The following is a 15,269-nucleotide window of genomic DNA, read 5'->3' on the forward strand; positions in this document are numbered from 1 at the left end:
CATTTCGACCATCTCTATTATGGTAAGAGATTGCGAGCATCTCGGTCTGCTTGCTAGCTTAAACTTGTCCGTTCGTTCGGTTTCACTCTTTCGCAAGGAACAGCTCCTCCTCGATAGTATTCGATCTATCTCTGTTCTCTCGTATCGCCTCTGCTCGTTTTCATATCTGGCAACCTTCACCTCCTACTGTCTACCTTCCCCACCTCGGTGTCGTCAATCTAAGCTGCTCTTCCCCTAGTTCCGTTTTATCCCCGATTCCGTCGTTGCCGCTGCTGTCGCCGCTCTCATCGCTGCAGCCTCCATCGCCATCGTCATCCCTACCACGCACCACTATCATCCCCGCTGGTGCCAATGTCACCAACAACACTACTACCATTACCATTAGCTGATATTCGCCGACTGCCGTCATTCCTGTTTTCAGGGGTGGTTGCGAGCACGCGCTCGCACCAGTAGAATAACGTTACTCCTAAAACGCCCGAGTCTAACGTAGTACCGTAGTAAGAGTAATGCGCGCGCGCTAGACAACCAGCCAGCCACCTTTCGTTCGAGCATAAAGCGACTCGTACACCATCTTTGTCCGATTTTCATGAGGAAGTGTTATCAAAACGAAGTCATCGCGTGTAATATAGTTATTTTTCACCGGGAAAGAACCTATATTTTCGCTGTATATTATATTTTCGCGTATCGCATTTTTCAGTGCGCGCATAACGCGTGCAAATACTTGATTTTTCTGTCATTTTTTTCTTTCTTCTATCTCCTCCGCATTCCCCTTCTTTGCTTCGTATCCCACCCCTTCTGGTCTCTCCCTTTCTCTCTCTCTCTCTCTTTCTCCCTACAACTACTCCCTTGTCCCACCCTCGTCCTTCATTCTTTCGGGTTCTCTGCGCGTTACGGTGTGAACATACTTGAGAGATCGCGCGACAAGGCGGTAATCGGTGGTGCAATCGTGAATCTCACAAAACGAATCGTGTCGACAGCGCATCGAACAATGTCTAATTTATTCGTGAAAAGAAAAATATACGTTCACTTGGAAAGGATACGATAATAAAGAAGAACACCGACTTACTGTCTGGGGGGTGATTTGACGTAGGATCGTTTTTTTCGTTTCTCTCTTGGTTGGTTAGTCGTTCGGTCCTTCGGGCGATCGGTCGATCGGGTGTTCATACGCGCGTACGTCGAAGACGCTTTTATTTTTTAGATGATTCGATCGTTAGAGAGGTTCGTAATATGTTCTGAAAAATGTTTACGACGAAAAACTGCGCGTTGGAGGTGAATTAGGTGTTGTTGAACTTGCTTTGATTGGCTAGTTTTTACGAACTTTTCCCTATACATCGTCGTCGTTGTCGTCGTCGTTATCGTCGTCGTAGACGTCGTTACCATTCTGGTTGCATTGTGTCGTCATTGTCGTATCGTTATCATCGATAGTGACACTTTCATCGGCGATACATTAAAAAAAAAAAAAAAAAAAAAAAAAAAAAACAATGATTTGATTCGGAATCGAAATATATAAACGAGTAAAGTCCGAGCGAACAATGCCAGACGCACAAATACGTACAAACGTTCGTCGCAATGAAACGTCGAAAACGTGCGTAGTGAAATGAAAGGAGTTTTTTACGTTCGACGGTTATACGATTAGCGTAGTTTCGATCGTCAGGTGCGAAGAGCACGTTTAAAGAAGAAGATGAAAGAAGGCGAAGAATCATACATAGGAGCTTCTACGTACTAGCGTATATAAGCGTTACAAAGTTATGTTTTCTATCAAATGTATGTAGATGTATATGGATAAACAAGATTCCGTCGAAACGGTAAATTTACGCACGTAACGCTGACTCGCGTGTTCCGGCCGATCGATCGCTACTACGAGGGAGCGGTAAGACTAATTCTTTTCGAGAGGTTACTTCGAATTAACGTATGCGTTTTTTTTAAAAGATTGGTTCGTTCGTTCCATCGTTTATTCGTATTCGGCTGCTCATCGATAGCATCGAAATAATGTTTCTGTCCGTGGAAAAATTTGTGCACTGTGGAGTGTTGTTACTGTTATGGATCAAATCAAGTTATCAGCAAGAAGAGGATATACCTCATAACGAGTAAGGATCTATAGCTTCTTTTTCTATCATATATCGTTTCAGTTTACACGTGTATTTAGCAAGTAAATGGGAAATGATAAAACAATGACTCAATTTAGAAGGGATTAATGGGATTAACAAAGCAAGGCGAATATAGAATATTATAAATGGAAGGGCGTGGATGTTTTAAGAAAGGAGTATATCCACATGCGATGTTAAACGTATCAAAACGTATCATTGATAGCGTGGTAATCGGTTCGACTCTGACACAAGTTAAAAATTAAAGACAATCGAAATTGTAATTGTATTCTACTGTTCTTTTTATGTGAAAAATATTTATATTCTTGTCTACTGTGGCAAAGGGGAGAGGGATAAAGGAGACACGAAAGATGCCGAAACCTAATACGTCACAGCGCGCAATAGTACAAATATGTATTTCCTTATATATATCTGACTGCATTAAAAGACAGACAGCATAGTACTTTCAATGATTCTCGAAGGAAAGCAACGAAAATTGGAAAGAACGCAGGCGCGTGTAGAGTTACGCGTACACAGTCGATTAACGAGGATCAGAATCGGCGTGTATGCGTACGACCTACGTGCGTGCGCACGTGAGCATGTACGTAAGTACGTACATACATACAAATGCATCAATGGTGCTCATTTACACGCAAAGCTATACGATGTATGTATATGTGGAAGCTGGCGAGCAGAACAATCGTCGATTTCGGTTCAAACCGAACCGTTAAGTAGCGTGTAACTTCATTGTTATACGACATTTTCCCCAAATTAAGGCGCAATTAACAATCGATATAACGATATTCGTCTCGATATCTTCCTTACTCGTTTAGTGACATATTTACGATTTGTTATCTCGATATCGAATTTCATAATTTGAACGGTCAAATTCACTTCTCCGATATCAACCGTTTCTGATCTTTTGTTTTTTGCCTGTTCTTCGCCGTTAGTTCGCAAATCAGCGAACAAACGAAAGAAAAAATCGAGAAAGAAATAAAAGAACTCGATAATACCGTGAACTAACGTACTTTAACGATTCGAATATTTACAGAATCCAGATCAAAATACACGAAACGTGTTTCGCTACAGATTCCAGTCCATTTAACGTTATCTTTGTCGTATTGCAGAGTAAAAAACTGGGCCTTAAAATTTGGCGTTGATTTATGGGAATTTGGCAAACAAGTTACGAAAATGAGCGAAATACAAAGGGTAAGCAACCGATCATTTTTTTTTAATTTTTGAGTAGCAGGCATAGAAGAGTAGAAAGTTTTGAAATAGCGAAGTGACACGAATTTCATTCGGATAAAGGTTAATTATGCAATTGCCGTGATATATCTGAACGTAATTTATAGGCGATAGTATTTTCATACGTCAGATTAAAAAGTATAATTCGTAAGGGTGGTACGATACACGTGGAAAACTTAGCCTGTCGCATTTTCGTTTCAGAAATATCACGATATGGAAGCACAAGTTGAGAAAAAGGATGGACTGGTCGTTGTCCGAGACATAGCCACGGAAGTAAAAAACATGTTGGACTTTAAAATGAACGCCGTTATGGTAAGGATGATTGTATTACAAAAAACGAAAAGACCATTGTATATCGTTAACGAACATTTACAGAGGTTGGTAGAGAGTGCCGAACAGGCAGCTGTGTCGGCACCGAGAGACGGGAACGTAGTACCGAAATATTATCCTTCTCAGCGTTTCGACGTTGCTTCAGACGGAAAAATGTCGGGAACGGGACAAGAACCCTTGCTCTCGACTAATCGACACTTCGATCACTTAGCTGTGAACATTACTTTTTCGGCCGTTTTATTACCCGCTGGAGTAAAAGAAATTGGTAGGTATACTTGAAAACCGCAGGATCATGGCCCTGATAGGAAGGCGACTAATTAAACGCGAAAACTAAATGATCCAATTAGATGATATTCTTACGCTATTACCTCTTCTCTGCAGATCGCGAAGTAGCCGCTGGTATCCAATGGAGTCAATATTTGGATTTGTTGTTTGTTAATAATTATGAGAGCGATTCTTCGCTTTCCTGGCAATATTACGGAGCGACTTCGGGATTCTTAAGACGTTTTCCTGGTACGGTTCTTCCCACACGCATTATCGATTTCTTCTTACAATTTGTTTCGTCTCACCGAGACTTCTCTCCTCTGTAACGATAATCGTTTACTTGTTCCAGCAATTTCTTGGCCGCCCATCGAAGAACGAAGTTTCAGCACTGGTAAAAGCGCGAATCGAGTGGTTCGAGACGTGTACGATTTCCGAATTTCTAACTGGTTCGTTGGAGCCGCGAATAGTCCGAAAGACCTGGCGATATTGGTCGATATCGACTGCTATGCCTCAGAGAGGAATAAGCGTTTGGCCGTAACTACTGTTAAAACTATACTCGATACCTTGGGTCCCAACGATTACGTTAACGTTTATCGTTACGGAGATACCGCGGAAGAGATCGTACAATGCTTCAAAGACAGTTTGGTTCAAGCGTCACCTGAAAATATCCAAGAATTGAAAATAGCAACGAAGTCCATGAAGCACGAGGAAATGCCAAAAAATATATCGGCTGCTCTTGGGACCGCGTTTGAGATTCTTCATAAATACAACAAAACAGTACAAGGGAGTCAGTGCAATCAAGCGATCATGTTAATTACTACGGATAACGCTGGCCTACCTACAGATGTGATAAAACGATACAATTCGCCTCACATGCCTGTCCGTATTTTTACGTATCTAATTGGTGGTGACAAAAGTCCGGAATTACACAACGTAGCATGCTCGAACAAAGGTACGTATTCGCTGTTCTTTTCCTCTTGTTTGCCTCTTTTTATTTTCCATTTTTCTTTTTTAAGTTTTATCGACTATGCTCGATACTACAGTAGCATCGAGTAAAACTCAATTCCTATGAACTTGTCGGAACGCGAATAGATTACGTACCTGATTGAAGTTCGTACGATAGGATTCCACTGATTCTCCTCGCTACATCTATAATTTTTCGTCCATATAGCGAAACTTCGCGTTAAAACAATTGGATTCAACTAGTAAGAATTCATTTAATTGGGCATTGACTAAAATTTGGTTCGAATAAATGCAGTTCGTACAAACGTAATTCCACCGTATTTATCAAGTTCATTCGGTAAATCATAGATGTTTATTGTACTATGCCTTTACGTAATTATAGCATGTGTTATTAGTATCTCCATATTTTCTGTTATACAGGATTCTACGCGAGGATCACTGAACTGGAAGACATTAGAAGTAAAGTTTTCGAATATATAAAAGTGCTCGCACGACCTATGGTGCTCTACCAGCACGAGCACCCTATTCATTGGAGTCCAGCTTACGTTGGCGGAAAGGTGAGCAAATTGAAAACCCTCGGCTTTTACTTTATATCTGTCTTATATCCAAACGTGATCTGCTGTACGCGGAGTTGTCTTCTCCTGTGTTTCTGTTTCAGAGCGGTAGATATGGTAAAGAACACATTGGCCAGTTAATGATGTCAGTCACCGCGCCTATTTTAGATCGTCGGAATTATACGGTAATATGTTTTCATCAAAATCTAGAATCTTGTCACTGTTTGTAACGGTGATTTCATTTATCTAGTTTGAAATATATTAAAGTTTATCATAAGCTTATCATAAACATATATATATATATATATTCTTTTCTTTTTCTCTCTTGTATATCATTATGTATCATTATGTATTATTATGTATCTGTTGCAGATGAAAACTGCTAACTTATTGGGTATCGTTGGCACGGATGTACCTATAGAGGAGATACAGAAGTTGGTTTCACCTTATAAGGTAGATAAAATCGGTTATGCGAATATGTAACATTCGCGCTCAATGGGAAGTAGATTATTCAGATTAATCGCAGATTATTTTTCGAATTTGTAGTTGGGTGTCAACGCATATTCTTTTATCGTCGACAATAACGGCCGCGTTTTGTATCATCCGGATTTACGACCATTGGTGAGCAATGATATCGTGGAATGCTTTATAGAGGAAATTAATCTAATTGCTGTTGACTCATAGCCTTAATGTTCACTGACATCGCATTATTTGTTTTTATTTACGCAGCCAGGAAACGTAGACGTAAGCAAATCAAATACACAGATCGTAGCATAGTAGAAAAATTAACGTTTGCCAGTTGCAAAATTTCCGTTGCTCTCGTTTCGTTGCAGTACGAGGAAACGTTAAAACCCACGTATATCAACGTAGATTTGTCGGAAGTCGAACTTGCCGAGTACGATGGACCGTTGCACCCGTTGAACAATTCCCTTCTGCTCGATGTAAGTATCCCTAATAACTACCTAATAATAATATTATCGACCTTCTCTTTCTTTATTCTGGTATGTCGTTATACAGTTGAGGCACGACATGATTGATCAAAAAGAAGGGGAAACTAGCTTCGCGATCAAAATTCATTACGACAATATGGTGAGTGAAAGAATGATGTTGAAAACGCTACATGCTGCTTCTTACACGTCTGTCAACGCTCGAATCGACTTTTTACGCGTCTATTTTGCCATACGTCGAAGAAACATTCTGATTTTGAAAATATACATATACCGACAGGTACGGTAAGAGGCAGTAGCTACGTCCACTCATGTACGTGCATATCTAAACTTGAGCCTTATCTTCGTACATGTAGAAGGTCTCCTATCGTTGCGTTATTTAACACAGGCATTTTGTTATTTTTCCGGTACGCGCATGCATATACATACAGAGACGAGTTACCATTAGACGTCACAATTATTTTTATACACCGATAGAAGGAACTCCGTTTTCATTGGGGTTGGCATTGCCCGAAAATTATGGTATGTTTCAATTGAAGGCCGAACAAGAGATCAAACGCGCGATAATAAACGGTAAGCGAATTGGCAGCAATATGTGTTCGATAGAGAACGAAGCAATAAATAAAATAAAGTAATTTCTATAATTTGGTACGTCTCACGTTTTCAGTAACCGACTATTTCAAGGGGAACAATTGGAAGGTGCATCCCGATTGGGTGTACTGTGAATATAGTTCGGCTTCCGATAAGTGGTTTCCTACCCCCGAAGAACGCGTTCTCCATTTTTTGGCACGAACGCAAAGCCCGGGGTGGAAATGGATGTCCTTGAGACCAAGGAGTCCGAGCTCGCATCATAAACAAGCGAGCAAGCCTGACAAAGATGCTTATTATTGTAAGTTGTAGCAACGAATAAATGGTTCGCCACCTTTTACCAACCATCGGTTTTACTCCGTAGGCGATAAAACATTAGTGCAGTCCCTCGTGTTGGATGCATTGGTCACCGACGGTTTCGACAAAAGAGGTGCGATGCACAAAGAGGAAAATCAAAGGTAAGTGGGTTGCGTGAGTGGAACTCGCGGATGCATGTCCTCTATGCGCGGACACTTATAGTGGAAATATCGACAACGCACTGCAATGCACAAGCAAGCACGCGTTTTTTTTTTTCACGCACCGATTATCGAATAACATATCTTATTTGATATCGTAAAACCGCTGCCTACTATACTTTCTCCCCCTCTCGCCGTTGACTCGCATAGTCGTGTTGCGAACGAGATGCATCGTTGAACGATAATGAAAAGGGACTGCGTTGTTGAGAACACTGTTCAAGGTACGAGGGACCTCTTTTTGCGACGAAAAGGGGATGGCGAGGAAACGAGAGCCGGATTAAGGAGGTGTTTCATCCGTAGAAACGAAAAGGAAAAGGCAGCGCAACGATGTGAAATCAGAGAGAAAGAGCTGGAAAGCGTGCAAGAAGAGTAAAACAGAAAAACAAAATAACTTTGATCCTTCTTAACCGTTCGACTTGTTATAATTTCTTTCTTACAATCCCTTCGATCGAGTAAGATTAGGAAAGTATCTGTGTATTTATGTACATATTCAACATTATATATGTATACTATAGTAGCGTTGTTCGTTCAAACGCGACACGTACTATGCGCAACGGCTAATCTTTTTCATTTACAATGCTACCTTTTATCGCATATTTTTATTACATTTTATATTGTGTGTCTCCACCGCTAGCCCTATTGCCATACTGATGGCTCTACTGCACAGGTAATCCATTATGCACAATTATTTGTATAAGCGCACTCGTCGATATATTGCACGGTGATCTTTTCCTAAATGTCGTATTAATCGTTCGTTTTACGATACCTGCGAAAACATTCCTGACGATCCGATATCCCTTTCGTCGTTATATTTTCGTATCTCTCTTGACTTTGTCTTAACGATTAATCAAATCGTATGAATCGTACGAAGTTCCTCGTTCCTCAACAACTGTAAAAGTACGGCATCGAGATTTACTTCTTTTCAAGAACATACGAAATCGCGAAGTTGTATCGTGCACATTCCATGTTCTAAGCAACATTAACGGAAATCAGAGAACGAATAGGTTTGATCGTACTTGAACTTTATTCTGCAAAGTACGTATTCTATGTATCGATTTTGCTACGCGGTAATTATTCATATTCGTTATCGAATATGAAAACAACGATGTTTTGTGCTCTCTTATACTTTTATTGCGCCGTCTCTTACTTATTTTATTACCTTCCATATAACTACCTTCGTGTTTGCAGTCAAGGAAAAGGCACATTTGGTGTAACAAGGAGTTTCATCGCAACGAAAAGCGGCCTATTTCGTTGGCACGAGCATCAACAAACCGAAGAAATCACGAACGAACCGTAAATGTCAAACATTCATTGTCATTTAATTCCGTTTTCTAAATCTCATACGAATCTCGTACATGTTTCTCTTTGTAACAAGAACATCAACATATTAGAGTCTCAACGCGGTAAAAATTTCTTCGGGTCGACTTTACGACAAAACGTTTGGTAATCGTGACGAAAATTTTGTTGTTTATTTAGCCCGTTTGCTGACGAGTACGCAAGAGCTATAGATTCATCATGGTATAAACGCGCCGTCGACCAACACTATATAGAACCGGAAAGTTTCGTTTTCAGCGTGCCTTTTGACGCCGGTAAGTAGTACTCGCGCTCTTGCAGCTTTCCACTTTCCACGGATCAAATAATACGCGTATAGTTGACCATTCGCGATCGACGTATTTTCTTCGCGGCACTGACGCACAGCGAACTGTTGTAGTTGCAGCAATCGACGTTTAAAGTTTGAAGAGAAAATTTTAAATACCGCCACTGTGGCCACGTTCGATCGCAAATGGTCAACGCTTGAACATTATCCTATATCGATTTTTCTTTCTCTCTTTCGTTCCTCAACATCGTTCGTATAGCAAATTTAACGCAATTGAAAATTAGCCGACAGCCCCAATCCACTGGTCACGGCCACTCACGCGGTTTTCATCGGGACGGGACATAGAGCACCAGCAGCGGTCGTAGGTTTACAGTTTCAACATTCTTCACTGGCCTCTCGCTTCGTCAACATTACCTCGACGGTAAATTTGTACGAAATATCAGTTACTCGCTCTTTTTGCTTTCCTTTCTGGAGTACGAATCGAACCGAAGACCGAAGGCAAATCGCACGAATCACGTCCGTTTTCGCAACTCGTTTAATAACAATTTTCTTCTACTTTTCAGTGCAGTGGTACGAGCTGCAAGAAGAACTGCGCTTCCGAAGCATTAGACTGCTACATCTTGGACAATAACGGTTTCATTATAATCAGCGAACGACACGAGCATACCGGGAAATTCTTCGGCGAAATCGACGGTACTATAATGGATTCTCTGGTTCAGGACAGGATTTATAGGTAAAAATCTTGAAGCGCGGTGATACTTTGAAATGTAGAAAGAAAGCGTTGGAGAAAGGAGAAGAACTGTACGCCTTTAGGCTCGTAGGTTTTCATCCTCGAGTTAATTTCGTTCGTCGATTTCAGGAAAGTAACGGTGACCGATTACCAGGGCACTTGTAGTCCGCAAGAATCTCATCAATCGGCCGCACCGAGGACTTTCTCCGGATACATCACGACGACGATCGCGATACTGGGAAATTTTCTATGGAGCATGGCGTTCGGCTTTAATTTTCAAAATTTATGGCAAGTTGCTTTCGCGTTCGCCGGCGAATCCGCGAGGGCACTCGATGGTAAGACATATTCGCTCGAAAGAACGCTATGCCGAGAGAGAAAAGAGGCGAATTTCCTAGTTCTCGAACGTGAATACACTTTCAGAAGACTCGATGGGAGAAGTTCACGAGTTCGATCCGTTCGTGATAAGTAGAGACTCGATGGACGAAACAACGGAGGGAAACGAAGAAGCGTTCCCAAGGCTTCCGGCAGTTGCCGCCGCAACCCCTGTTTCTCCTGGAACAACGCGAGCTACGTCTGCCCATTATCCACAGAGAAATTTGAGATCTTGCGAGAAGAAGACGGATCTTTATATTCTACAACCCGAGAGACTGAATACCAGCGGTCAAAGTAATCCGTTGAAAGGAAAGTTAACCAACTGTCATGACACCGGTTGCGAAAGGTAGGTGTATAAGTATACTTCTCGTTCGGAAACCACTCGCAGATAAGAGATAATTTGCGATCGAGGATATTATTCCGAATGGCACCGACTATCGATCGGACGATATTTGGTAGGAATCGTTGGGCGAGATAGTAGATCCGAGATATAAAATCTCGAAACGAAGATCTTATATCTCAGATTTACGCTCTTTGATATCCGGCAAATTTCGGGAGTACAACCTCAATTGACAGTAGGTAGACTTATCGTCGCTTTGTCGCACCATTCAAAGACGTATATGTATGTTTGCAGGCCGTTCAGCGTACAAAAGATTCGCCATACGAATTTGATTCTACTGGTGGTAGACACGTTGTGTCCATGCGGGAGTAAACAATTGAGCATCGAGCCCATAGAGGCTCTGACGGAGCCTGGTGCTTGTATCGCGAGAAGAGAACGTTTGTATCGTCGTAGGCCTCCGAAATGTATAAACTACCATCCGGAAGAGATGGAGATCAAATTTTGTGGTAGCGCGAGTCGTCCTTGTCATTTCTTTTCCACGTTGGTTATCGCGATTGTTTCGAGCACACTCGCGACGCGATTCGCGTGACTTTGTTCGAATTGATCTTACACATACACACGCACGCACATCTACACGTACACACACGGACAGATAGACAGAGAGCGGACAGACGGACAGAGACACACAGATACTCGTGAATTAACGTTTTTGAAATGAATTTAGCGTTGCCGTTTCTATGAAACAGTTATGAAAATGGTATACTAGTTTATCGGTTTAATACCTATATAATTGATAAATACGTGCATACGAGTGAGCGAACGAGTGCATGCGTATGCGCGTTCATACACGCGAGTCGGTGGGTGCGCGCATACGAGCTTCGTGCGTGAGCGCGTGAGAGAACGAGATACGAGTGTGCGCGGATAAACTACATATATGTATATACGTGTATGTTGCGTGTGTGCTTATGCATGTGTGCGCGCGTGTGTATATACGCGTTTACATACATGCATGCATGCATGCATGCATACATGCACACATACATACGCAAGATACGTATACGTACGAAAGTTAATTTACACGCATTCACGTACGTGCATATGCACTCTATGTGTACGTAACAATCACATACATACACATGCTCACGCCTTTGAGGCATGCGTGCGCACGCGCACAGAGACATGTACATATCCAAATACATAATATTAATGTTGATCTATGATTACATATCCCATTATAAATTCTGTTGCGAAGAAATTTGTGAATATTTCCTAATCGTAATATTTCGTAATCGTATTACGTCGAATCTAAGTCGTAATATATAAAACAAATCGATAAGAATCACATGTACTCGCGATGCGTGTTCGAACAGAGTGGCAACGACAATATGTGTAAACATCTAAGATCTCGTAATACATACATCCGATTACAGTCGCGGCAAGAAGCACGATCGTTTTTTATCGTTTGGACGAGCCTGCCGTGCCAAACGAGACGTTCTATTTCTTTATATTTCGATTCGACTAAGACGTTACCGTTGTTTCCATACCTTCCGAGTTCGGTATATGATATCAGCTGATAATCATTTACACGTAAAGCACACGTGCAACGTGTGCATCACCCACGCAAGTACAAGCGTGGTCAGTTTTATAATTATTAATGCTCCGAGCGCGCGTGTTGTTTCGTTCAAGGTGGTAATAGAAATTTTATCGAAACGTTCCTATTTCACAAACACGCTGTCGTCGTACGATCGCGGCAGATCGATATCGATGTTCGTCGGAAACACCAAAATTTCCCCTTGAATTCTCAATGTAATTGCCAAAAGCGTGGACCTCGTGTCGTATCGTGTACGTTACATAGCGTTAGACTTTGATATTACGCTTGCACTTACACTAGATCGAGTATCGATCCCATTTTTCTCTCGTTTCGCCTTTCTTTAAAGTCGCGCGGTTATTAAACGCAACGCCAACAAGTTGTCGCACAACGTTCCGCCATTTCTATTCCAAATTACCGCTTGTAATTCTACGTAAACGCGATAGACTACGTACGTCGAGAGTCGAGAAACAAGACGAACACGAATGGAATATTGCGCGAGAAGCTTGGAGCAACGAAGAACCGACTAGGAAGTAAAGTGTCGTAGCACTTTCTTTTTATTAAAAATAAGGCAACATAAAATGTAACATATTTACAAAGAACTATCAATTTCAAATGTACGAAGACATTAAACGATACTTACGTGTTGTCGGTAATTCGACGACAATGTACATCTGGCCAGATACTTGTCTATGTACTTGCGCGATTCCACACTGGCACGAACACGAGAACGGAAAAGAGAATTCGTTCGTGTACCATCGCTGCGTATATTTGTGTACGTAACGTCTCTTTACCGCGCGCAAGTACATATAAGATGTATCCGAATAAGATCACGGTGTGTCGCAAAAATTTAACGTACGTGTAATAGCCTAACGAAACGTGAAATGCGAAATAAAAAAAGGGTGAATTAAATCGAATTGAGAAAAAGAAAAAAAAAAAGATTACAATACTCTGTCATTACGTATCTCGCAGTTTGGTTACCTACGATAATTTAGTACGTTGTTTACAAATATGCGGCTAGAAGTATATCGCGCTTCGTTTGCAGCGGCAACAGCGTGAATTACAGGATGAAGCTATCGAGAGGGGGTTTACAACAGTCTCGCGGAAAAAAGAACAATAAAATTTACGAATGTTTTAGGTAAGAGGTCGTCTTTTGAACAGCACTTCTAGGTGCTGCTATGTCTTCCATTATTTGTATATTGATAATAAAGTCGATTATTAAAACAAACACGCAGTGGTATGCGCCACGTGTGTGCATCATATATAGGTGTATATGTGCCGAACATGTTCTTAGGTACGTGTATGCCTATATGACGAATAGGGTATCGAATACTTAAAATTATGTAACTGAAATACGGCATAATATTATATAATAAAAGTTAAATGCAAGATAAACTCCTGCCTTTCTCTTTTTTCAGGTTAGCAGCTGAGTGATTGCGGATTTTGTCAATAGATGGTATTGATATATCCGCAGCCACTTAGTTGCCAACCCGATACGACCCAAACGGCTACAATCCTTCGACGAAACGAAGCCGAGCGAACTCGATCGAAAGGCTACGATCGGCCGACGATTTCGATAGACGCGATATTGGCCGGAAATCCGAGAGAAATGGATTCCGGAGAGAAGAAAGTTAGTGGAAACGTAACGACGATTCGTAACGCGATACCGTTTAGTCGATGCGACTAGAACTAACAGAATTAAACGAACGAGTCCGAATTTTTTCGTAGCGCCACCGTCGCATCTACGCGATTGAGAACATGGAACAATTACGGATCTATTCGACGGTGACCGTTCTGCTATCGCGACAAACGCGTTTGGCCCACGAACGATCCCGTAGCCACGCACATCCCCTTCGATGGTCGAAGGGGTCGAGGTTTCTTGCTGTCGCTGATTCCAATTCGGATTTTTCGTTTTCGTCGCAGCTGTCGACCCTGGACAAAAAGTTGGACCAGCTGGTGTACGTGCCGGCTACCATATCGTCGCGTCGCGATCTCACGAAACCTAGAGGCGCGCGTGTTCTCCGGATATCGTTGTACGTTCGCCAGGCGAATCGGATCAGGATATACGTACGAAGGTGGTTTCGAAAACTATACTAAACGCACGAGTCGTCGTATAATTACGTATTACGAAGTAACAGGATCGGAAAATGTTTGATGTTACGAGGCGGCGCGACGCTGCGTCGCGTTTCAAGCTCGTCGGAAGAACGCTCGTTTACGGCAACGACGCGACTAATTAATCCGCGTCGGGAAAGGAATAGACGAGGAAGACGAAGAAGGAGAAGAAGAAGAAGAAAAGCGTCTGTCGGAGAAAAGAGGATCGCTGCGGTGGAGAAAAATCATCCACGCGGAATCCTGGTCGAACGACCACGGACAGGTTGCTCCTGTTGTCAGTCAAGCTGCGGCGTATTCCGGTTTTCCCTTCGATTAAACCTACCCGGGGAGAATGATGATTTCCGGTGGCGTCTGTTTCTTGCCTCGGGCCGCGGGCGCAGGTTGAAATAGCGGCCGAACGAATAGAGGCGGCCCAATAGCGTATTCCGACGGCATTGTGCCGATACCAGTTTCTACGCTCTGCCTGTCGCTCCACGGCGAAGAGAGAAACAGAGCGACAGCGAGACGAAGAAGGAGAAGAGGGACGTAGGGAAGAAAGAGGGAAGCAGGCTTTTTGCCGAACCACGACCGGGTTCATTCATGAACCCGTTCCTCGACGAAACAACGATGAACGAACGACGTACCGGATGCCGACGAACGGCCGGGAATGCGGCTCTAAGGGGTTAATTGCGCGAATTACGTGAATTGTGCGAGCACGTCTCCGCATGGTGCATCTTAATCGGCCGGAATTATCGGCTTGCCGCCGTGTGTCACCGTTTTACCAGGCTGGTAAAAGGAGAACGTCTTACGTAACATCTCGTTCTCGCGACGTTCTTTCCGCTCGATTGATTTCGCTCCGTTTCGTAGGTGGATCGTCAGCAGGGAGCAGGTAAAAGTTCACAGGTCTTAATTGAGTCGTTCAGGCAAGGCAGGGAAGAATTCTTGAATCGAGATCTGACGCGAGAAGGAACGGTTTGAAGGGAACTCGTCCTCTTAACACCTTGACTGCCACGCCGAAATCGCACGTTTCGCTGGGGACGCCACGGGGGCATTTTTATTAT

The 15,269-nt window shown here is 42.5% G+C and overlaps 2 protein-coding genes and 1 long non-coding RNA gene across 7 annotated transcripts in view; 1 reads left to right on the forward strand and 2 right to left on the reverse strand.

The window, feature by feature from the left end:
• LOC126917391 (uncharacterized) overlaps window positions 1-15,269 on the reverse strand; it is an 88,280-nt gene that overhangs the window by 7,072 nt on the left and 65,939 nt on the right. The gene's annotated exons all lie outside the window — the stretch shown is intronic.
• On the forward strand, window positions 438-13,512 carry LOC126917382 (voltage-dependent calcium channel subunit alpha-2/delta-3). 5 transcript variants are annotated; one of them, XM_050724172.1, is made up of 25 exons: window positions 438-1,119; window positions 1,930-2,087; window positions 3,212-3,293; window positions 3,531-3,641; window positions 3,705-3,924; window positions 4,041-4,172; window positions 4,273-4,875; window positions 5,307-5,443; window positions 5,545-5,625; window positions 5,813-5,893; window positions 5,987-6,061; window positions 6,170-6,184; window positions 6,274-6,381; window positions 6,458-6,529; window positions 6,819-6,960; window positions 7,055-7,276; window positions 7,340-7,433; window positions 8,125-8,157; window positions 8,679-8,783; window positions 8,967-9,079; window positions 9,372-9,508; window positions 9,651-9,820; window positions 9,947-10,152; window positions 10,238-10,535; window positions 10,824-13,512. In XM_050724172.1, exons 2-25 carry the CDS (start codon window positions 1,990-1,992, stop codon window positions 11,116-11,118), a joined length of 3,630 nt encoding a protein of 1,209 aa, XP_050580129.1. In that variant the 5' UTR covers window positions 438-1,119; window positions 1,930-1,989; the 3' UTR covers window positions 11,119-13,512. The 5 variants fall into 5 exon arrangements, with proteins under 5 accessions (XP_050580129.1, XP_050580131.1, XP_050580127.1 ...); XM_050724174.1 differs by having other exon boundaries at window positions 438-1,115; XM_050724170.1 differs by having other exon boundaries at window positions 438-1,086.
• LOC126917423 (uncharacterized) overlaps window positions 12,652-15,269 on the reverse strand; it is a 43,432-nt gene continuing 40,814 nt past the window's right edge. The window contains exon 2 of the long non-coding RNA XR_007710931.1: window positions 12,652-15,208. This is a non-coding gene — a long non-coding RNA (uncharacterized LOC126917423). The remainder of the gene's footprint in view (window positions 15,209-15,269) is intronic.

Source organism: Bombus affinis, chromosome 6, assembly GCF_024516045.1.
Source record: "Bombus affinis isolate iyBomAffi1 chromosome 6, iyBomAffi1.2, whole genome shotgun sequence".
NCBI classification, from domain to species: Eukaryota; Metazoa; Arthropoda; class Insecta; order Hymenoptera; family Apidae; genus Bombus; species Bombus affinis.